Here is a 23,993-nt window from a genome sequence, read left to right on the forward strand (position 1 = left end):
AAGAGTGAAGTATACAGTAAATGGAAAAGTCCTGGGGAAAATTGATGTACAGAGAGATTTGGGTGTTCAGGTCCATTGTTCCCTGAAGGTGGCAACGCAGGTCAATAGAGTGGTCAAGAAGGCATACGGCATGCTTTCCTTCATCGGACGGGGTATTGAGTACAAGAGTTGGCAGGTCATGTTACAGTTGTATAGAACTTTGGTTCGGCCACATTTGGAATACTGCGTGCAGTTCTGGTCGCCACATTACCAAAAGGATGTGGATGCTTTGGAGAGGGTGCAGAGGAGGTTCACCAGGATGTTGCCTGGTATGGAGGGCGCTAGCTATGAAGAGAGGTTGAGTAGATTAGGAATATTTTCATTAGAAAGACGGAGGTTGAGGGGGGACCTGATTGAGGTGTACAAAACCATGAGAGGTATAGACAGGGTGGATAGCAAGAAGCTTTTTCCCAGAGTGGGGGATTCAATTACAAGGGGACACGAGTTCAAAGTGAAAGGGGAAAAGTTTAGGGGGGATATGCGTGGAAAGTTCTTTACGCAGAGGGTGGTGGGTGCATGGAACGCATTACCAGCGGAGGTGGTAGACGCGGGCACGATAGCGTCTTTTAAGATGTTTCTAGCCAGATACATGAATGGGCAGGAAGAAAAGAGATACAGACCCTTAGAAAATAGGCGACAGGTTGAGATAGAGGATTTGGATCGGCGTAGGCTTGGAGGGCCGAAGGGCCTGTTCCTGTGCTGTAATTTTCTTTGTTCTTTGAAGGTCAACATACCATTTGCCTTTTTTACTGCCTGTTGCACCTGCATGCACATATTCCCCTCTCTGTTTATCGCCGTTCAGATAATCTGCCTTCCTGTTTTTGCTACCAAAGTGGATAACCTCACATTTATCCACATTATACTGCATCTGCCATGCATTAGCCCACTCACTCGACTTGTCCAAATCAACCTGAAGCCTGTCTGCACCCTCCTCACAACTCACCCTCCCGCCCAGTTTTGTGTCATCTGCAAAATTTGGAGATGTTACATTTCGTTCCCTCCTCTAAATCATGACTATATATTGTGAATAACTGGGGTCCTAGCACCGATCCCTGTGGTACCCCACTAGTCACTGCCTGCCATTTGGAAAAAGACCCGTTTATTCCTCTTTCTTTCCTGTCTGCCAACCAATTTTCTATCCATTGCAGTACATTACCCCCCCAATCCCATGCACTTTAATTTTACACACTAATCTCTTCTGTGAGACTTTGTTTAGGGAGGGGATTCCAGAGCTTTGGGCCTGGATAGTTGAAGTCTTGGCTACTAATGCTGGGAGACGGTTGTGAACAGGAATGTCAGTATAATAACACTTGGCCCAGTGATTGTGAATAAGAAATTCTGATTAAAAGTACTTCAACAAAACATTTAAAATCTTCGTCGGAAAGAGGCTTATCAATGTAATTCAAATAAGCTGGTTGGAAAGTAAGCATTGATTTTCAGTGTGGTGGTGCTGGGGAGAACAAATTTCATTTGTCTTTTGATACATGTACCCTTAATTATTTTTTTAAGTGCCAACAATTACGCCTGACTGCTGTGCCCTTGACTTGGCTTTCCACTCATGAATTGTTTTTCAATTTATAGATGAAACACTCCTTGTAAATGTTCTGTGTGGGATTCTTGCTGGAGTAGTTTCGTCCTCGATCGCCAATCCTACAGATGTTCTAAAGGTACCTGGAATCATTCTCAAGTAATGCATGCCTATGGGAAACCAAGCTCAGTCACGAGTTGAGGAGCTGTGTGCTAATGGAAGCCTGGAATGTGTTTCTACCCGAATAGAAAATTTAGAAAATACTGTGTTTCAATTTCTCCCTCCACATCAGGGCCTCCATGCTCCTTGACAACAACATCTTGCATTTGTATGGTGCTTTTAATGTAATAAAATATCCAAAAGTGATTCAGATGAGTGTTAATCAAACATAATTGGACAACCAAAAACCAAGTAAGGAGATATTAGGACAAGTGATCAAAAGCTTTGTCAAAGAGATAGGTTTAAAGCAGTATCTTGAATGAAGAGGAAGAGATTGCAAGGGAGAAAGGTTTAGGGAGAGAATTCCAGAGCTTTGGGCCTAGCTAGTTGAAGGCATGGCCACTAATGGTAGATGATGAAAACCGAAAATGTGCAAAAGGCCAGAATTGGAGAAATGTTGATATTTCAGTGCGTTGGAAAGCTGGAGGAGGTTACAGATAGGAAAGGGACAAGATTATAGAGGGATTTCAACACAAGGATGCGAATTATAAATTTGAGATGTTGCTCAACTGGGAGTCAGTGTAGGTCAGCGAGCAAAGGGGTAGGTGACTGGCTTGGTGCGAGTTAAGTTATGGTAAGCAGAATTTTGGGTGAGCTCAAGGTTACAGAGAGTGGAAGATGGGAGGCTGGCCACGAGAGCGTTGGAATAGTCGAGACTGGAGGTAACAAAGGCATGGAGGAGTGTTTCAGCAGTACATGAGCAGAGGTAGGGGTGGAGATGAATGATAGAGGTGGAAGTAGTGGTCTTGGTGATTGAGAGGATATAGGATCGAAAGTTAAGTTCAGGGTCAAATGGGACACCAAAGTTACCAAAGGTTTCGTTCAGCCTCAGGCAGTGATCAGGGAGAGGGATGCAAGTTGGTGACCGCAACTGAAGACTTTGGCTTTGATCTTCCTAATATTTAGTTGGAGGAGATTTCTGCTCATCCAGTACTCGAAGTCAGAAAAACAGTGAGAAATCAGAGGCAGTGGAGGGATTGAGAGAGGTGATAATGAGGTGGAGCTGGCTGTCATCATTGTACATGTGGAACCTGATGTGTTTCTGGATGATGTTTCTCAGAGGCAGCATGTAGTTAAGAAATAGGGAGGCTAAGGATAAATCCTTGAAGGTAAATATGCTGGAGCGGAAAGAGAAGCCATTGCAGATGATTCTCTGGCTTTGACTGACTAGATAAAAAGGAAACCAGGCGAGTGCAGGCCCACCCAGATGGACAACAAAGAGCGCTGGAGGAGGATGGTGTGTCAATTGTGTCAAAGGCTGCAGACGGGTCAAGAAGGATGAGCAGGGATAGTTTACCACAGTCACAGAGGATGTTATTTATTTACTTTGATGGCCCTTTCAGCACTGTGGCAGGGTAGAAACCTGATTGAGTTCAAACATAAAATTGTGCGAATGATGGGCATGGATTTGAGAGGCAGCAACATGTTCAAAGTACTACGAAAGTGTTTTATTTTTAAGGACTTTAGATTGGAGTGGATCGAACAAAGCTCCAAGTGTAATTAGTATTTTTTAATTAAGGGAGTAACTAATCTAAGGGTAAGTCATGGCAGGAGAGCTCAGCCCCTTGATCTGCTCTTCTTGCGCTATGTGGGAAATCAGGGACGCTTCTAGTGTCACTGATGACCATGTGTGCAGGGAGTGTATCCATCTGCAGCTACTGGCTACCCGCATTACGGAGTTGGAGCTGCGGTTGGATTCACTGTGGAGCATCCGCGATGCTGAGGACATCGTGGATAGCAAGTTTAGTGAGGTGGTCACACTGCAGGTAATGGCTGCACAGGCAGAAAAGAGATTGGTGACCACCAGACTGAGTAGTAGGCGCAGGCAGGTAGTGCAGGAATCCCCTGTGGCCGTTGCCCTCTCAAACAGATATACCGCTTTGGATACTGTTGGGGATGACCTCCCAGGGGAAAGCAGCCAAGTTCGTGGCACCACGGAGGGCTACGCTGCACAGCAGGGGAGGAAAAGGGTTGGAAGAGTCATAGTCATAGAGAGATACAGCACTGAAACAGGCCCTTCGGCCCACCAAGTCTGTGCTGACCATCAACCACCCATTTATACTAATCCTACATTAATCCCATATTCCCTACCACATCCCCACCTTCCCTCAATTCTCCTGCCACCTACCTACACTAGGGGCAATTTACAATGGCCAATTTACCGATCAACCTGCAAGTCTTTGGCTGTGGGAGGAAACCGGAGCACCCGGCGGAAACCCACGCGGTCACAGGGAGAACTTGCAAACTCCGCACAGGCAGTACCCAGAACTGAACCCGGGTCACTGGAGCTGTGAGGCTGCGGTGCGTGCCACTGTGCCACCCCTAATGATGGGGGATTCTATCGTAAGGGGTGCAGATAGGTGTTTTTGTGGCCACAAACGAGACTCCAGGATGGTATGTTGCCTCCCTGGTGCTAGGGTCCAAGATGTCTGAGTGGCTGCAGGACATTCTGAAAGGGGAGGGTGAGCAGCCAGAGGTCGTGGTCCATATTGGTACTAATGACATAGGCAGGAAGAGAGATGAGGTCGTGCAAAGTGAATATAGGGAGTTAGGCAGAAGGTTAAAAAGCAGGACCTCTAGGGTTGTAATCTCAGGATTACTTCCTGTGCCACATGCTAGTGAGGGTAGGAATAGGAGAATAAGGCAAATGAATGCGTGGCTGAAGAGCTGGTGTAGGCGGGAGGGCTTCAGCGACTTGGATCATTGGGATCTCTTCTGGTGCAGAGGTGACCTGTACAAGAAGGACGGGTTGTATTTAAACTAGAAGGGGACCAATATCCTTGCGGGGAGGTTTGCTAGTATTACTCGGGAGGGTTTAAACTAGTCTTGCAGGGGGGGTGGGACCTAAAGTAGTAGTCTCTCAGATGAGATAGTTGAGGCAAATGTAGAGGTTAAAGTAAGCAAGTCCAGTAGACAGGCCGGGCAGGGGCAGGACAGGGAGTGTGGAAGGTCTGGTAGGCTTAACGTCATTTACTTTAATGCAAGAAGCCTTACTGGTAGGGCAGATGAACTCAGAGCATGGATTGGTACATGGGATTGTGATATAGCTATTACGGAAACGGGGTTGAGGGATGGGCAGGACTGGCAGCTCAATGTTCCGGGGTTCCGATCCTTCCGGCGTGACAGAGCTGGAGGTAAGAGAGGAGGGGGAGTTGCACTATTGATTAGGGAGGATATCACGTCAGTACTTAGAGAGGATATCCCGGGGGGAATGTCCAGCGAGGCCATATGGGTAGAACTTAGAAATAAGAAAGAGGTGATCACTTTGGGATTATACTATAGGCCCCCCAATAGTCAAAAGGGAAGTGGAGGAGCATATATGTAGGGAAATCACAAAGGTGTAGGAATTATAAGGTTGTAATAGGTGATTTTAACTTCCCTAATATTGACTGGGACTGCTAAGGGATCAGATGGGGAAGAATTTAAGTGTGTCCAGGATAGTTTTCTGAAGCAGTATGTGGATGGCCCTACTAAAGAAGGAGCTACACTCTACCTCCTCTTAGGAAATGAGGCTGGGCAGGTGATTGATGTGTCAGTGGGGGAGCACTTTGGGACCAGTGACCATAACTCTATTAGCTTCAAGATAGATATGGAAAAGGATAGGACTGGTCCTCAGGTTGAAGTCCTAAATTGGGGGAAGGCTAATTTCGATGGCATCAGACAGGAACTCTCAAAAGTTGAATGGGAGAGGCTGTTTACAGGTAAAGGGACATCTGGCAAGTGGGAGGCTTTTAAAAGTGAGATAGGAAGAGTTCAGGGCTGGCATGTTCCTGAGGGATGGAGGTGGTGGAGGCAGTAACAGCAGTGACATTTAAGAGGCATCTGGACAGGTACTTGAATGAGCAAGGCATAGAGGGATGTGGAATTAATGCAGGCAGGTAGGATTAGTATAGATCGGCATTATGGTCGGCATGGACGCGGTGGGGCTGAAGGGCCTGTTTCTATGCTGTACGACTCTATGAATCTATGACCAGGCTGGCAAGTTTGGGGAACTTTGGTTGACGAGGGATATTGAGGGTCTGGTCAAGACAAAGAAGGAGGTATATGTCAGGTTTCGGCAACTGGGATCAAGTGAGTCCCTGAAGGAGTATAGGGGATGTAGGAATACACTTAAGAAGGAAATTAGGGCGAAAAGGGGCCATGTAATTTCCCTGGCAGATAAGATAAAGGAGAATCCTAAAAGATTCTATAAGCATATTAAGAGTAAAAGGGTAGCTAGGGACAGAGTAGATCCCCTTAAGGGTCAGTGTGGCAATGTGTGGAGCCATGGGAAATGGGCGAGGTCTTGAATGAATATTTCTCGTCCGTATTTGCCATGGAGAAGGTCATGGAAGCTAATGAGTTCAAGGGAGGGAACAGTGATATTCTGGAGCATATCAACATTACAAAGGAGGAGGTATTGGAGGTTTTGAAGCGCATTAAGGTGGGGCCTGACCAGGTGTATCCTTGGATGCTATGGGAAGCAAGGGAGGAGATTGCTGGGGCGGTGGCAGAGATTTTTGTATCATTGTTAGCCACGGGTGAGGTACCGGAAGACTGGAGGATAGCTAATGTTGTGCCTTTATTTAAGAAGGGCAGCAGGGATAAGCCAGGGAACTACAGGCTGATGAGCCTTATATCCGTGGTGGGAAAGTTATTGGAAGGGATTCTGAGAGACAGGATTTATATGCATTTGGAAAGGCATGGTCTGATTAGGGATAAGTCAGCATGGCTTTGTGCATGGGAAATCATGTCTCACGAATTTGATTGAGTTTTTGGAGGAGGTAACCAAGAGGATTGACGAGGGCAGGGCGATGGACGTTGTCTACATGGACTTTAGGAAGACCTTTGACAAGGTCCTGCATGGTAGGCTGGTCCAGAAAGTTCGAACACACTGGATCCAGGGTGAGCTAGCAAATTTGATGCAAAATTGGCTTGGTGATAGGAGGCAGAGGGTGGTAGTGGAGGGTTGTTTTTCACATTGGAGGCCGTTTACCAGTGGTGTGCCGCAGAGATCGGTTCTGGGCCCTTTGTTGTTTGTCATATATATTAATGACTTGGATGTGAATGTAGTGGGCATGATTAGTAAGTTTGCAGATGACACCAAAATTGGTGGTATAGTGGACAGTGAAGAAGGTTGTCTCAGGTTACAACAGGCTATAGATCAACTGGGGAAATGGGCAAGGGATTGGCAAATGGAATTTAATGCAGACAAGTGTGAAGTGATGCATTTTGGGAAGTTAAACCAGGGCAGGACATATACACTGAATGGCAGGGCCCTGGGTAGTGTTCTTAAGCACAGAGACCTTGGGGTGCAAGTACATAGTTCCCTGAAAGTGGCAACACAGGTAGATGGTGAAGAAGGCGTATGGCATGCTTGCCTTCATCGGCCGAGGCATTGAGTACAAGAGTTGTGTCGTCATGTTACAGTTGTACATAACTTTGGTTCGGCCGCATTTGGATTACCGTGTGCAGTTCTGGGCGCCGCACTACAGGAAAGATGTGATTAAGTCAGAGAGGGTGCAGAAAAGATTCACAAGGATGTTGCCTGGTTTGGAGGGCTTGAGTTATAAAGAGAGATTGAATAGGCTGGGTCTGTTTTCCCTGAAGCGAAGGAGGCTGAGAGGGGACATGATCGAGGTATATAAAATTGAGAGGCATAGATAGGGTAGCTAGCCAGAGTCTGTTTCCCATGGTGGGGGTGATTAAAACTAGAGGGCATAGATTTAAGATGAGCAGGAGGAGGTTTGAAGGGGATCAAAGGGGTAAATTTTTCACACAAAGATTAATGGGTATCTGGAATGAGCCAGAGGAGGTGGTGGAGGCAGCAACATTTAAGAGGCATCTGAGCAGGTACATGAATGAGCAAGGCACAGAGTGATATGGAATTAATGCAGGCAGGTGGGATTAGTATAGATAGGCTTTATGGTCAGCATGGATGCGGTGGGCCGAAGGACCTGTTTCTCTGCTGTCCGACTCTGACTTTGAGAGGGAAGAGAGGTTGAAGATTGGATGGTCGTTGGCAAGGGTGGAGTGGTCAAGGGTTTTTTGAGGAGAGGAGGTTAGGGTAGAGGGGAAGCGTAGAGGACATTTGGCCTGGTAGGCTAGGGTAGACGGCAGAGGCAGCTGAATAGATTATTTCTCTCATAGTGACAGAGAAGCCCATGTGTTACTTGCACATGTTGGAGGGGGAGGGGAATGGCCTTTAAGAAGATGGTTTGTAGTGAAGAGAAGCCAGGGGTTATCTTGCATTGCAGGATGAGCCAGGAATCGTGAGACCCTATCGATCAGATGGTGTAGTTTCAAATACTGTCCACCTACCCTTCCAAACTGAATCATTCTTAACTCTTGGAGAGATGGTTCAGTACCTCACACTTCATAGAATCATTAGATTGTGAGGCTAGATTTTTCAGCCGGCACAGATACGATGGGCAAAAAGGCCTCCCTCTGTACTGTAATATTTCTATGGTATGTTGGTGCCAGGGTCAAGAACAACATGTCCACACAACGAATAAAAGGTGGGACTCCCAAATCTAGACCCCCCCACCCACCCCACCCCCCGGATGTCAAAGAGCATACAGAGTAGGATAGGCAAAAAGAGAAAGCTTATTTCACATACCGAAAGCTCAACAGCACAGAAGAGGCCATTCGGCCCATTGTATCTGTGCAAGCTCTCTGCAAGATCAGCTCACGTAGTCCTACTCCCCTGCCTTTTTCCCATAGCCTGCAAATTATTTCTCTCCAGATACAGTCAGGGTACGATGAGAAGGAAAAGAGAGGCTTTTAGCAAATACAAGAAGAGCAAATCAATGGAAGCATTAGTGGAATACAGAAAGTGTAGGATGGTGCTCAAGAAAGCAATTAGGAGAGCAAAGAGGGGATATGAGAAAGCTCTGGCTGGTAAAAGTAGGGACAATCCCAAGATATTCTATAAGTATATCAATGGGAAGAGGATATCCAGGGAAAGAATAGGGTCCAAGGGGGAAATTTGTGGGTGGAGCCAGAGGACATTGGTAGGGTGTTAAACGAATACTTCACATCTGTCTTCACCCAAGAGAATGAGGATGTAGATATGGAAATGAGAGAGAGAGAGAGAGAGAGAGAGAGAGAGACTGTGAGGTTCTTGAGCAAATTGTCATGGGGAGTGACAAGGTATTGGAGGTTTTGGAAGGCTTAAAAGTGGGAAAATCTCCAGGTCTGGACGATTTGTGTCCCAGGATGCTGTGGGAGGCGAGGGTGGAGATTGCAGGGGCTCTGACCCAAATTTTTAATTCCTCCCTGGCCATGGGGGAGGTGCCAGAGGACTGGAGAACAGCTAATGTGGTCCCACTATTTAAGAAAGGTAGTTGAGATAAGCCGGGGAACTACAGGCCAGTGAGTCTCATGTCAGTGGTAGGGAAACTATTGGAGAAAATTCTGAAGGAGAGAATCTATCTCCACTTGGAGAGGCAAAGTTTGATTAGGAATAGTCAGCATGGCTTTGTCAGAGGGAGGTCATGCCTAACAAATTTGATTGAATTTTTTGAGCATGTGACCAGGTGTGTAGATGAGGGTAGTGCAGTTGATGTAGTTTACATGGATTTCAGCAAAGCCTTTGACAAGGTCCCACATGGGAGACTTATCAAGAAAGCAAATGCACATGGGATACAGGGTAACTTGATAAGGTGGATTCAAAATTGGCTTAGCTGTAGGAGACAGAGCGTGATGACAGACGGCTGTTTTAGTGACGAGAAGCCAGTGTCCAGTGGCGTACCACAGGGATCTGTGCTGGGTCCCCTATTGTTTGTCATTTATATAAACGACATGGATGACTATGTGGGGGGTAGGATCAGTAAGTTCGCGGATGACACAAAGATTGGCCGAGTGGTTAACAGTGAGGTTGAGTGTCTTAGGTTACAGGAAGATATAGACGGGATGGTCAAATGGGCAGAAAAGTGGCAGATGGAATTTAACGCTGAAAAGTGTGAGGTGATACACTTTGGAAGGAGTAATGTGACACAGAAGTATTCAATGAATGGCCTGACACTGGGAGGTTCTGAGGAACAAAGGGACCTTGGCATGTTTGTCCATAGATCTCTGAAGGCAGAAGGGCAGGTTAATAGGGTGGTGAAAAAGGCATATGGGACACTTGCCTTTATCAATCGAGGCATAGATTACAAAAGCAGGGAGGTCATGTTGGAGTTGTACAGAACTTTGGTAAGGCCACAGCTGGAGTACTGTGTGCAATTCTGGTCGCCACATTATAGGAAGGATGTGATTGCATTGGAGGGGGTACAGAGGCGATTCACCAGGATGTTGCCTGGGATGAAACATTTAAGCTATGAAGAGAGGTTGGATAGGCTTGGGTTGTTTTCGCTGGAGCAGAGAAGACTGAGGGGTGACCTGATCAAGGCATATAAGATTATGAGGGGCATGGACAGGGTGGATAGGGAGCAGCTGTTCCCCTTAGTTGAAGGGTCAGTTACGAGGGGTCACAAGTTTAAGGTGAGGGGCAGGAGGTTTAAGGGGGATTTGAGGAAGAACTTTTTTACCCAGAGGGTGGTGACTGGAATGCCCTGCCTGGGAGGGTGGTAGAGACACGTTGCCTCACATCCTTTAAAAAGTACCTGGATGAGCATTTGGGACGTCATAACATTCAAGGCTATGGGCCAAGTGCTGGCAAATGGGATTAGGTCAGGTGTTTTAATGCATCGGTGCAGACTCGATGGGCCTCTTCTGCACTGTATTGTTCTGTGATTCTGTGAATTACCAGTTCTCTTTTGAAGGCCTCAATTGAATCTGCCTCCACCACACTTTCAGGCAGTGCATTCCAGCCCCTTACCCAGTTGCCGCGTAAAGAAGTTTTTCCTTCTGTTGCTGTTGCTTCTTTTGCAATCACCATAAATCTGTGGCTCCCTACATTTAATGCCATTTGCCACTTTTCTGCCCAGTCCATTGATATCTTCCTCACCACCAACCACATGGCCAATTTTCATGTCATCTGCAAATTCTTAATCATGCCCCTACATTTAGGACTGAAGCATTAATATATACCACCAATAGCAAAGGACCCAGTACTGAGCCTTGTGGAACCCCACTGGAAACACCCTACAAGTCTCAAAAACACCTATCAACCATAACCCTTCTTGCCAATGAGCCAATTTTGGATCCAATTTGCCACTTTCCCTCTGATCCCATGAGTTTTTAATTTCTGATCAGACTGCTCTGTGGGACCTTGTCAAAAGCCTTGCTGGAATCCATGTGGTCTACATCAAATGTGCTACCCACATCGATCCTCCTTGTTAATTCCTCAAAAAATTAAACAAGTTAGTCAGAGACAACCTTCCCTTAAATCCATGCTGACTGTCCTTGGTTAATCCATGCCTCTCTAAATGACTATTTATTTGTCTGTCAGAATTTTTCGAATAATTTGAAAACTACCGAGTTTAGGCTGGCTGGCCTGTAATTACTCTGGCTATCCCTTTCTCCCTTTTTAAACAACAGTACGTTAGTAGTCCCCCAGTCTTTGGCACCACACCTTTAGCCAGAGAGGATTGGAAAATGATGGTCAAAGTCTCTGCTGTTTCTTCCTTTGCTTCCCATAGCTGTCTGGAATACATTTCATTCTGGCTTGGTCATTTACACACTGATAAGCACCTTCATATTTCCTCCCTCGCTTTGTTTGTCTCATCCAATATTTCACATTTCTGCTCCATAACTACAATGTTTGTTTCTGCCCCCTCTTTTGTGCGAACAGACTGAAAAGTATTCATTGAGAACCATGCCCATATCTTCTGCCTGCGCACACATTTTTGATCTCTAATTGGCCCTACCTTTTTCCCTTAATTATCCTCTTGCTTGTTATGCATTTATAAAACATCTTTGGGTTTTCCTTGTTTTTACTTGCTATTTATTTATGCCATCTCTTTGCTTTCCTAATTTCCTTTTTAATTTCACCCCTTCACTTTTAGGCTTTCTGCAATATTGAGCTTTTGGTCAGAAGCTTTTTCCCAGGGTGGAAGAGTTAGTTACTAGGGGACATAGGTTTAAGGTGGGAGGGGCAAAGTTTAGAGGGGATGTGCGAGGCAAGTTCTTTATACAGAGGGTGGTGAGTGCCTGGAACTTGCTGCTGGGAGAGGTGGTAGAAGTAGATACGATAGCGACGTTTAAGAGGCATCTTGACAAATAAATGAATAGTATGGAAATAGAGGGATACGGTCCCAGGAAGTGCAGAAGGTTTTAGTTTAGGCAGGCATCAAGATTGGCGCAGGCTTGGAGGGCCGAATGGCCTGTTCCTGCACTGTACTGTTCTTTGTTCTTTGGTATGTGAAACAAGCTTTCTCTTTTTGCCTATCCTACTCTGTATGCTCCTTGACATCCAGGGGGGTCTAGATTTGGGAGTCCCACCTTTTATTCGTTGTGTGGACATGTTCTTGACCCTGGCACCAAGGAGGCAACAGACCATAGGAATACTACAGCACAGAGGGAGGCCTTTCAGCCCATCGTGTCTGTGCTGGCTGAAAAATCTAGCCGCGCAAACGAATCCCGCCTTCCAGCACCTGGTCCATAGCCTTGCAAGTTATAGTACTTCAGGTCCATGTCCAGATACCTTTTTAAAAGAGTTGAGAATTTCTGCCTCCACCACTCTTCCTAACAGTGAATTCCAGACACCCACCACCCTCTGGGTGAAAAAGTTTGTCCTCATGTCCCCTCTAATCCTTCTACCACTATCCTGGAGTCACGTCTGCTCCTGCAGAAATGTTTGTCTGTTCACCAGTCGCCTATTACTATTGCTTTCCTGACCCTCCTGCCCGCCTCTGCAAGTTAAGCCACCCATGGGTGCAATGGACTTGGTTCTGGCAGTGCTTCCCAGATGAGCGATTGTCCTTTCCGGTGGTCAGAACTGAATACTGGTAAGAAAACGAGATACACTCAGGACTTCCTGATGCTTGTGCTCGCTCTGGGCTCCAGTCACTCTGCTGCTCCACCCTTTGAACTCATTCAGGTCTAAGCTTCTTGTTCCAGGCTCTCCAATTTAATAAAAGAATCAATATATATCTGGTTGTGTTTGCTGACAACACAACCACTAGGTGGCGCAGTACAAATGCAGCCTCATCCACTGAAACATCACTGTCTGCGACCCCTCATGCAGCTGCCAGTATTAAAGATGGCACTACTCAGTTTGACAAATGCAGCCTTAAACCCAAATCCCCACAGGGGCTGCGATCGCCACCTCCATCCCATCCCCAATGGTACCTGTGCTAGTACAGGCCCAAGTAATCTCACTGTAAGGCATCTTTCAATTCGCTCTTTATATTATGCTTATTCGAACATACAGCTTTTGGAAATAGTCATGTGGCTTATTGTCTTGCAGAATTACAGCAGTGCAAATGGATTCTGGGCGATAATTCAAATAGAAGCTTTTCTTCGCTCGCTCCTGCGCCTGTCTGCTCACCGCTTCTCCCTCCTCAGCCACTTGCTCCCCGCCTTACTGCTGCCTTCCCTCAGCCGTTAGCTCCTGCCCTCACCGCTTCCCCACCTCGGCTGCTCGCTCCCGCTTCCCGCCACCACACTCCCCAAGGTCGCTCATTCCAGGCTTCGCCGCTTCCCACTTCTCGGCCACTGGCTCCCGCATCACCCCGTCATCTCTCGACTGCTCGCTGCCTGCCTTGCGACTTCAGCGGCTTGCTCACCGCCCCTGCCGCTTCGGGCGGCAAGGGGGAGGAATCAATGAGGCCTGATATGAGTGGCTGGGAGCGAGTGGCTGAGGGAAGAGGGCGGTGAGGCTGGGAGCGAGTGGCTGGGGGAAGGCGGCGGTGAGGCTGGGAGCGAGTGGCTGAGGGAAGAGGGCGGTGAGGCTGGGAGCGAGTGGCTGAGGGAAGAGGGCGGTGAGGCTGGGAGCGAGTGGCTGAGGGAAGAGGGCGGTGAGGCTGGGAGCGAGTGGCTGAGGGAAGGCGGCGGTGAGGCTGGGAGCGAGTGGCTGAGGGAAGAGGGCGGCGAGGCTGGGAGCGAGTGGCTGAGGGAAGAGGGCGGTGAGGCTGAGGGAAGAGGGCGGTGAGGCTGAGGGAAGAGGGCGGTGAGGCTGGGAGCGAGTGGCTGGGGGAAGGCGGCGGTGAGGCTGGGAGCGAGTGGCTGGGGGAAGGCGGCAGTGAGGCTGGGAGCGAGTGGCTGAGGGAAGAGGGCGGTGAGGCTGGGAGCGAGTGGCTGAGGGAAGAGGGTGGCGAGGCTGGGAGCGAGTGGCTGAGGGAAGGCGGCGGTGAGGCTGGGAGCGAGTGGCTGAGGGAAGGGGGCTGGGAGCGAGTGGCTGAGGGAAGGGGGCTGGGAGCGAGTGGCTGAGGGAAGGGGGCTGGGAGCGAGTGGCTGAGGGAAGGGGGCTGGGAGCGAGTGGCTGAGGGAAGGGGGCTGGGAGCGAGTGGCTGAGGGAAGGGGGCTGGGAGCGAGTGGCTGAGGGAAGGGGGCTGGGAGCGAGTGGCTGAGGGAAGGGGGCTGGGAGCGAGTGGCTGAGGGAAGGGGGCTGGGAGCGAGTGGCTGAGGGAAGGGGGCTGGGAGCGAGTGGCTGAGGGAAGGGGGCTGGGAGCGAGTGGCTGAGGGAAGGGGGCTGGGAGCGAGTGGCTGAGGGAAGGGGGCTGGGAGCGAGTGGCTGAGGGAAGGGGGCTGGGAGCGAGTGGCTGAGGGAAGGGGGCGGCTGGGTGCGAGTGGCTGAGGGAAGGGGGCGGCTGGGTGCGAGTGGCTGAGGGAAGGGGGCGGCTGGGTGCGAGTGGCTGAGGGAAGGGGGCGGCTGGGTGCGAGTGGCTGAGGGAAGGGGGCGGCTGGGTGCGAGTGGCTGAGGGAAGGGGGCGGCTGGGTGCGAGTGGCTGAGGGAAGGGGGCGGCTGGGAGCGAGTGGCTGAGGGAAGGGGGCGGCTGGGAGCGAGTGGCTGAGGGAAGGGGGCGGCTGGGAGCGAGTGGCTGAGGGAAGGGGGCGGCTGGGAGCGAGGGGCTGAGGGAAGGGGCGGCTGGGAGCGAGGGGCTGAGGGAAGGGGGCGGCTGGGAGCGAGGGGCTGAGGGAAGGGGGCGGCTGGGAGCGAGGGGCTGAGGGAAGGGGGCGGCTGGGAGCGAGGGGCTGAGGGAAGGGGGCGGCTGGGAGCGAGGGGCTGAGGGAAGGGGGCGGCTGGGAGCGAGGGGCTGAGGGAAGGGGGCGGCTGGGAGCGAGGGGCTGAGGGAAGGGGGCGGCTGGGAGCGAGGGGCTGAGGGAAGGGGGCGGCTGGGAGCGAGGGGCTGAGGGAAGGGGGCGGCTGGGAGCGAGGGGCTGAGGGAAGGGGGCGGCTGGGAGCGAGGGGCTGAGGGAAGGGGGCGGCTGGGAGCGAGGGGCTGAGGGAAGGGGGCGGCTGGGTGCGAGTGGCTGAGGGAAGGGGGCGGCTGGGTGCGAGTGGCTGAGGGAAGGGGGCGGCTGGGTGCGAGTGGCTGAGGGAAGGGGGCGGCTGGGTGCGAGTGGCTGAGGGAAGGGGGCGGCTGGGTGCGAGTGGCCGAGGGAAGGGGGCGGCTGGGTGCGAGTGGCCGAGGGAAGGGGGCGGCTGGGTGCGAGTGGCCGAGGGAAGGGGGCGGCTGGGAGCGAGTGGCCGAGGGAAGGGGGCGGCTGGGTGCGAGTGGCCGAGGGAAGGGGGCGGCTGGGTGCGAGTGGCCGAGGGAAGGGGGCGGCTGGGTGCGAGTGGCCGAGGGAAGGGGGCGGCTGGGAGCGAGTGGCCGAGGGAAGGGGGCGGCTGGGAGCGAGTGGCCGAGGGAAGGGGGCGGCTGGGAGCGAGGGGCCGAGGGAAGGGGGCGGCTGGGAGCGAGGGGCCGAGGGAAGGGGGCGGCTGGGAGCGGGGGGCCGAGGGAAGGGGGCGGCTGGGAGCGGGGGGCCGAGGGAAGGGGGCGGCTGGGAGCGGGGGGCCGAGGGAAGGGGGCGGCTGGGAGCGGGGGGCCGGGGGAAGGGGGCGGCTGGGAGCGGGGGGCCGGGGGAAGGAGGCGGGGAGCGGGAGGCAGCTAGACGGGAGGCGGGGGGAAGGAGGCGGCGAGGCTGGGGAGCGGGAGGCTGGGGTCGGCGAGGCTGGGGGAAGGGGGCGGCTGGGGTCGGCGAGGCTGGGGGAAGGGGGCGGCGAGGCTGAGGAGCGGGAGGATGGGGGCGAGCGGCGGAGGGAGCCGGGTGCTGACGTTGGCTGCACATGCGCAACACCATGGTGGCAGGAAGAAACTGCATGTGCGTAGCTGGGAACACACTGAATACATCGGCGCTTGGCTGCCTTGTCAGAAGTCACTTAAATCCTGCTCTCCGGTCACTGCTCTTTATCTCTCCACCTTTGGTTTTGCTCTCAGGTCACCAATCTTTTTACCCCATCTCTCCCGTTTGCTACTGTTTTTGCTGTTGCTGCAGAAGCATTAGTCACAATCTTTCAGTCCTAATTGGTTCCAGGGCTAGTGTTGTAGGACTAAGGGTTTCTCATGTAATACTACCATTCAGGAAAGGGACAGGTCAGCTTAACATCAGTGGTGAGATTTTTTGGAAACTATTATCACGGACAAACTAAAATTTCATTTGGAAAGACATGAGTTTTCTCTTCGCAATTTTTATAAATGATCTGGCCTCTGGTGTTGGATGCGACTTTATAAAATTTGCAGATGGTATGAAACTTGGCAATGTAGTTGTTAATGATGAGGATAGTTGTAGGTTTCAGGATGATATAGACAGTATGCTGAAATGGACAGAAGCGAGGCATATAGAGTTCAATATGGTAAAGCATGAAGTGATGCAATTTGAAAAGGCTAATGTAGAAAGTCTGTACAATAATTAGCACAATTTTGGAAAGTCAGGCATTTACAGCACAGGAAGGGGTGATTTGGCCCATGACGTCCATGTCAGCTCTCCACAGAGCAGTACAGTCAGTCCCACACCCCCACTCGATCCCCTTAGCTCTGCAAGTTTATTTCCTTCAAGTGGCCATCCAAGTTCCTTTTGAAGTCATTGATGGTCTCTGCTTCCATCGCCCTCGTGGGTAGCACATGCCAGTTCATTACCACTCGCCGGGGAAAAAGTAAGTTCTTACTCACATTGCCCCTGCATCTCTTTCCCAAAACCTGAAATCTGTGTCCCCCTATTCCTTGTACCATCAGTTAATGAGAACAGTTTTTCCATGTTTAACTTACCTAAACTTGTCATAATCTTGTACGTTTGTATCAAATCTTCCCTCAATCTCCTTTGCTCCAAGGATAACAACCCCAGCTTCTCCATGTAACTAAAATCTCTCATCCCTGGAACCATTCTGGTAAATCTCCTCTGCACCCTCTCAAGGACCCTCACATCCTTCCTAAAGTATGGTGACCAGAAATAAAAAGTGCTGGAAATACTCAGCAGGTCAGGCAACATCTGTGGAGAGAGAAGCAGGGTTCATGTTTCAGGCCTGTGTTCTTTCATCAGAACAAGTGACATACATGAAGCTGCCAAGTGACGCTGTGAGTTGTTTTTGACATTGGCGCCTGTTGCCAAGCTGCTGTAACCACTGGTCGTCGTAGTACACACCGCCCACAGGATGTGTCGCCATTTCCCTCTTCAGCCAGCTAGTGACTCCAAGGTGTCTAGTCAACATCCTTGAAGTGGAGCTTTGGGCGCCCCATTGGTCATCTAGCCTCAGCTACCTCACCATACCGAAGGTCCATGGGTAGATGAGCAGAGAGAAATTAGGAAAGCGCAGAGCGCAGAGAGCAGAGCGGAGAGCAGATGAAAAAAATTGGCAGTATATAATCAAGGATGTTTTATAAAGATATGAAGAGTAAGGAGATAACTAAGGAAATAGTCGAGCCTATTGGAGATGGAATACATGAGCATGGTTCTTAATAAAAACTTTGCTTCTTTCAGACCAGTTAACTAAACCTTTGTGGTGGGTAAATTACTGATAAATTCTGAGCGACAGTGTAAACTGTGGTTAGAAAGGCACGGATTAATCAAGGACAGTAAACTTGGATTTGTTGAGGGGAAGTCCCACCACCCCCCGATACTCCTGCAGTCCCACTCCATGGACCCCGATACCCCTGCACTGTGGAAAGTGAATTGTGTTTCCTTTCCTCAGTAATTTGTATTTTGCTCAGTGTGCTGAGCTACAGGCTGCTGTGCACAATAACCGAGCTCCGAGTGCTGAACTACAGGCGGCTGTGCACAATAACCGAGCTCCGAGTGCTGAACTACAGGCGGCTGTGCACGATAACTGAGCTGAATGCTGAACTACAGGTGGCTGTGCACAATAACCCAGCTCTGCGTGCTGAACTACAGGCGGCTGTGCACAATAACCCAGCTCTGCGTGCTGAACTACAGGTGGCTGTGCACAATAACCCAGCTCTGCGTGCTGAACTACAGGCGGCTGTGCACAATAACCCAGCTCTGTGTGCTGAACTACAGGTGGCTGCACACAATAACTCAGCTCTCAGTGCTGAACTACAGGTGGCTGTGCACAATAACCCAGCTCTGTGTGCTGAACTACAGGTGGCTGCACACAATAACTCAGCTCTCAGTGCTGAACTACAGGTGGCTGTGCGCAATAACCCAGCTCTGTGTGCTGAGCTACAGGCTGCTGTGCACAATAACCGAGCTCCAAGTGCTGAATTACAGGTGGCTGCACACAATAACTCAGCTCTCAGTGCTGAACTACAGGTGGCTGTGCACAATAACCCAGCTCTGCGTGCTGAACTACAGGTGGCTGCACACAATAACCCAGCTCTGCGTGCTGAACTACAGGTGGCTGTGCACAATAACCCAGCTCTGAGTGCTGAACTACAGGTGGCTGCACACAATAACCCAGCTCTGCGTGCTGAACTACAGGTGGCTGCACACAATAACCCAGCTCTGCGTGCTGAACTACAGGTGGCTGTGCACAATAACCCAGCTCTGAGTGCTGAACTACAGGTGGCTGCACACAATAACCCAGCTCTGCGTGCTGAACTACAGGTGGCTGTGCACAATAACCCAGCTCTGAGTGCTGAACTACAGGTGGCTGCACACAATAACCCAGCTCTGCGTGCTGAACTACAGGTGGCTGTGCACAATAACCCAGCTCTGTGTGCTGAACTACAGGTGGCTGCACACAATAACTCAGCTCTCAGTGCTGAACTACAGGTGGCTGTGCGCAATAACCCAGCTCTGAGTGCAGTCTTTATTATGAAATTGCTTTAATTTTCATCTGAACAAGTTATAAATCTGTCTAAAGTTCACACGTGAGGAGGAGTAATTGTAATTCACTATGGAAGAATTATCCCTTTTCAATAATAAAATCATAGTATACAATCCCAATTCTAATGCTTGTCTTAGCTGACATCTGACACAGCATGTGACTCTTCACTAGTTTATTCTGTTTTTTCAGATTCGGATGCAGGCTCAAAGTGGTATGTGTCAAGGGAGTATGATTGGTAACTTTATTAATATCTATCAGCAAGAGGGCACCAGAGGTTTATGGAGGGTATGTATTGAATGTTCAATGTAAATCACTGTGTGCTATTTTCTGTCCTCTCCTGAAGCTGTTGACTTCCACTGGACTCCTAGTTTCCTGAATGTCAGTTCTTTTCCAAAGTGGCCATTCTTTCTGGAAAGAGGTGGAACTACTTGGAGGCAATGAGGGCCATCTTGTAGTGGTGGTGGAAATGATAAACCATACTTTAATTCACTTCCCTGTGGAATAGGACTGCAGGAGTTTTGTGGTGGGGGAATTATAGGAGTATCTGACAGGGGTGTAAGACTAGGAAAATCGATCAGCTCTCCCCTCATACCCATGCTTTAAGTTTAAGATTCTTTTCTGTGACGGGAGTATGTCACTTTCAAACTGAATGTGGAATGTAATTGTATTGTGATCACTTTTTTTCCGATTGGATCTTTTACTGTGAGATTACCAGTTAAGCCTACCTCATGGCACAATACTAGATAGAAAATAGCTTTATCCCCAGTTAGTTCCACAACAAATTGTTCAAGGAAAGTGTCACATAAGCATTCCACAAACTCCTCATCTAGATCACCTGAGTCAATTTGATTAGTCCAGTCTGTAAGAAGATTAAAGTCCCCCACAGTTGTTACGTTGTCTTTGTTACAGGTTCCAATAATTTCTTGTTTAATGCTCTGTCCCATGGTCTAACTACTGTTAGGGGCCTATGCATTTTCTGACAATTGTTATTTCTAATCTCCACCCATACGGATTTTACTTCCTGATCGTCTGAGCCAAGATCCTTTCTCACAACTTGTCCTTATGTCATCCTTTACTATCAGGGCTACTCGTTCTCCTTTTCCATTGTCTGTCTTTTCAAAATGTTGTATACCTTGGAAGATTTATTTCCTGACCTTGGTCACCTTGAATCCATGTTTCTGTAATGGCAATTAGATCTAAACTATTTGTGCCACTAGTTCATCTATCTTATTGTGAATGCTTTGCACATTCAGGGACAGAGCCTTTTTTTTTTAACTACTGTTCTTTGCATGGACTTTATTCACTGCACTATTACCATTAAACTCTCTGTCCCACTCTGCTTGTCTTTACCAAAATCAGGACACTGCTCTTATTGTCTTGACGTTTCTCTTTAGGTTTTGAAATCCTGCACCACCACCGCCCCAACCCCACCCCAGCCTTTTAGTTTAAAACCCTATCCACAGCCCTAGCTATACAATTTGCCATGACACTGATCCCAGCCCAATTTTATGTGGAGCCCATCCCAACGGAACAGCTCCCTCTTTCCCCATACTGGTGCCTGTGCCCCACGACTGGAAATCCCTTCTTCCCACACCACTGTTTGAGCCACTAGTTGAATTCTCTAATCTGCTTGACCCTACACGAATTGGCATGTGACTCAGGTAACAATCTAGAGATTATTACTATAGAGGTTCTGCAATTTAATTTGGGCCCTGACTCCTCAAACTCAGTCAGCATAACATCATTCCTAGTTCTACTTATGTCATTGGTTGCTATGTGGACCACAACAACTGGATCCGCCCCTTCCATTCCAAGTTCATCTTCAGCCGCAAGGCACCGAGTAGACAGCACAACCTTTGGAACTCCCAGTCGTGACCACAGAGAACTGTATCTATTTGGCTGACTATACTGTCCCCATTTACTACCACATTCCTTTCCACTGCCCCCACTTGAATGGCTTCCTGCACCATGTGCCATGGTCAGTTTGCCCATCCACCCTGCACTCCTTGTTCTCATCCACACAGTTAGCAAGTCCTTGTACCGGTTAGTTGAAGTTGAGGACTGAGGCTGCTCTATCACTATACCCTGGATCCCCATACCTGCCTGAATCGCAGTCACTAAAGTTCTACTTAACCTGTGACTGCCTCCCGGAACAAAGTGTCCAGGTAATTCTCCCCCTCCCTGATGCTCCGCAATGTCTGCAGCTCCGACTCCAGCTCAACAACTCTGAGCCGAAGTTCCCGAAGTTGGGAACCGGAGCTACGGATCAGTGGATGGGGTAGCTGTTGAACAGGCAGATACCGAGTGCAGAGAGTCTGTGAGGAAGGATAGACAGTTAACAGGGCAAAGTTGCAGCCAGTATGATGGGTTGAAGTGTGTCTATTTTAACGCAAGAAGTGTCAGGAATAAGGGTGATGAACTTAGAGCATGGATCAGTACTTGGAGCTACGATGTTGTGGCCATTACAGAGACGTGAATATCACAGGGGCAGGAATGGATGTTCCGGGGTTTAGATGTTTCAAAAGGAATAGGGAGGGAGGTAAAAGAGTGGGGGAGTGGCATTGCTAATCAGGAATAGTATCACAGCTGCGGAAAGGGAGGTCGTCGAGGAGGGTTTGTCCACTGAGTCAGTATGGGTGGAAGTCAGAAACAGGAAAGGAGCAGTCACTTTTTTGGGAGTTTTCTATAGACCCCCCAATAGCAACAGAGACACGGAGGAACAGATTGGGAGGCAGATTTTGGAAAGGTGCAGAAGTAACAGGGTTGTTGTCATGGGTGACTTCAACTTCCTGAATATTGATTGGAACCTCCTTAGTGCAAATAGTTTGGATGGAGCAGTTTTTGTCAGGTGTGTCCAGGAAGGTTTCCTGACTCAATATGTCGATAGGCTGACTTGGTGCTTGGCAACGAACCAGGCCAGGTGGCAGATCTCTCGGTGGGAGAGCATTTCTGTGATCGTGATCACAACTCCCTGACCTTTACTATAGTCATGGAGAGGGACAGGAGCAGACGGGATGGGAAGATATTTAATTGGGGGAGGGGGAATTACAATGCTATTAGGCAGGAACTGGAGAGCATAAATTGGGAACAGATGGTCAGGGAAATGCATGACAGAAATGTGGAGGTTGTTTCGGGAGCACTTGCTGCGACTGCTGGATAGGTTTGTCCCGATGAGGCAGGGAAGGGATGGTAGGGTGAAGGAACCTTGGATGACGAGATGTGGAACAGCTAGTCAAGAGGAAGAAGGAAGCTTACTTAAGGTTGAGGAAGCAAGGATCAGACAGGGCTCTAGAGGGTTACAAGGTAGCCAGGAAGGAACTGAAGAATGGACTTAGGAGAGCTAGAAGGGGACATGAAAAAGTCTTAGCGGGTAGGATTAAGGAAAATCCCAAGGCGTTCTACACTTATGTGAGGAACAAGAGAATGGCCAGAGTGAGGGTAGGGCCGATCAGGGATAGTGGAGGGAACTTGTGCCTGGAGTCGGAGGAGGTAGGGGAGGTCCTAAATGAATACTTTGCTTCAGTATTCACTAGTGAGAGGGACCTGGTCATTTGTGAGGACAGTGTGGAACAGGCTGATATGCTCGAACAGGTTGAGGTTAAGAGGGAGGATGTGCTGGAAATTTTGAATGATATGAGGACAGATAAGTCCCCGGGGCCAGACGGGATATATCCAAGGATATTACGGGAAGCGAGGGAAGAGATTGCTGCGCCTTTGGCGATGATCTTTGCGTCTTCACTGTCCACTGGAGTAGTACCAGATGATTGGAGGGTGGAAAATGTTCCCTTGTTCAAGAAAGGGAATAGGGATAACCCTGGGAATTATAGACCTGTCAGTCTTGCGTCGGTAGTGGGCAAATTATTGGAGAGGATTCTGAGAGACAGGATTTATGATTATTTGGAAAAGCATGGTTTGATTAGAGACAGTCAGCATGGCTTTGTAAGGGGCAGGTCATGCCTCACGAGCCTTATTGAATTCTTTGAAGATGTGACAAAACACATTGATGAAGGAAGAGCAGTAGACGTGGTGTATGTGGATTTTAGCAAGGCGTTTGATAAGGTTCCCCATGGTAGGCTCATTCAGAAAGTACGGAGGCATGGGATTCAGGGAAGGTTGGCTGTCTGGATACAAAATTGGCTGGCCCAGAGAAGTCAGAGGGTGGTAGTAGATGGAAAGTATTCAGCATGGAGCTCGGTGACCAGTGGTGTTCCACAAGGATCTGTTCTGGGACCTCTGCTCTTTGTGATTTTTATAAATGACTTGGATGAGGAAGTGGAAGGCTGGGTTAGCAAGTTTGCCGATGACATGAAGGTTGCTGGAGTTGTGGATAGTGTGGAAGGCTGTTGTAGGTTGCAACGGGACATTGACAGGATGCAGAGCTGGGCTGAGAAGTGGCAGATGGAGTTCAACCTGGAAAAGTGTGAAGTAATTCATTTTGGAAGGTCGAATTTGAATGCGGAATACAGGCTTAAAGACAGGATTCTTGGTAGTGTGGAGGAACAGAGGGATCTTGGGGTCCATGTCCATAGATCGCTCAAAGTTGCCACCCAAGTTTGATAGGGTTGTTAAGAAGGCGTATGGTGTATTAGCTTTCATGAACAGGGGGATTGAGTTTAAGAGCCGCGAGGTTATGCTGCAGCTCTATAAGGCCCTGGTTCGACCACACTTGGAATATTGTGTTCAGTTCTGGTCGCCTCATTATAGGAAGGATGTGGAAGCTTTAGAGAGGGTGCAGAGGAGATTTACCAGGATGCTGCCTGGACTGGAGGGCATGTCCTACGAAGAAAGATTGAGGGAGCTAGGGCTTTTCTCATTGGCGCGAAGAAGGATGAGAGGTGACTTGATAGAGGTACAAGATGATGAGAGGCATAGATAGAGTGGATAGATTAGATTAGAGATACAGCACTGAAACAGGCCCTTCGGCCCACCGAGTCTGTGCCGACCATCAACCACCCATTTATACTAATCCTACACTAATCCCATATTCCTACCAAACATCCCCACCTGTCCCTATATTTCCCTACCACCTACCTATACTAGTGACAATTTATAATGGCCAATTTACCTATCAACCTG

General features: G+C 49.4%; 1 protein-coding gene across 1 annotated transcript in view; it reads left to right on the forward strand.

Annotated features, from left to right (window-relative positions):
• LOC137377822 (kidney mitochondrial carrier protein 1-like) overlaps positions 1-23,993 on the forward strand; it is a 211,028-nt gene that overhangs the window by 26,200 nt on the left and 160,835 nt on the right. The window contains exons 5-6 of the mRNA XM_068047902.1: positions 1,621-1,706; positions 19,107-19,202. Of these exons, the coding sequence (XP_067904003.1) occupies positions 1,621-1,706; positions 19,107-19,202 (182 nt within the window). The remainder of the gene's footprint in view (positions 1-1,620; positions 1,707-19,106; positions 19,203-23,993) is intronic.

The sequence above is a fragment of the Heterodontus francisci genome, chromosome 15, assembly GCF_036365525.1.
Source record: "Heterodontus francisci isolate sHetFra1 chromosome 15, sHetFra1.hap1, whole genome shotgun sequence".
Taxonomy (NCBI): Eukaryota; Metazoa; Chordata; class Chondrichthyes; order Heterodontiformes; family Heterodontidae; genus Heterodontus; species Heterodontus francisci.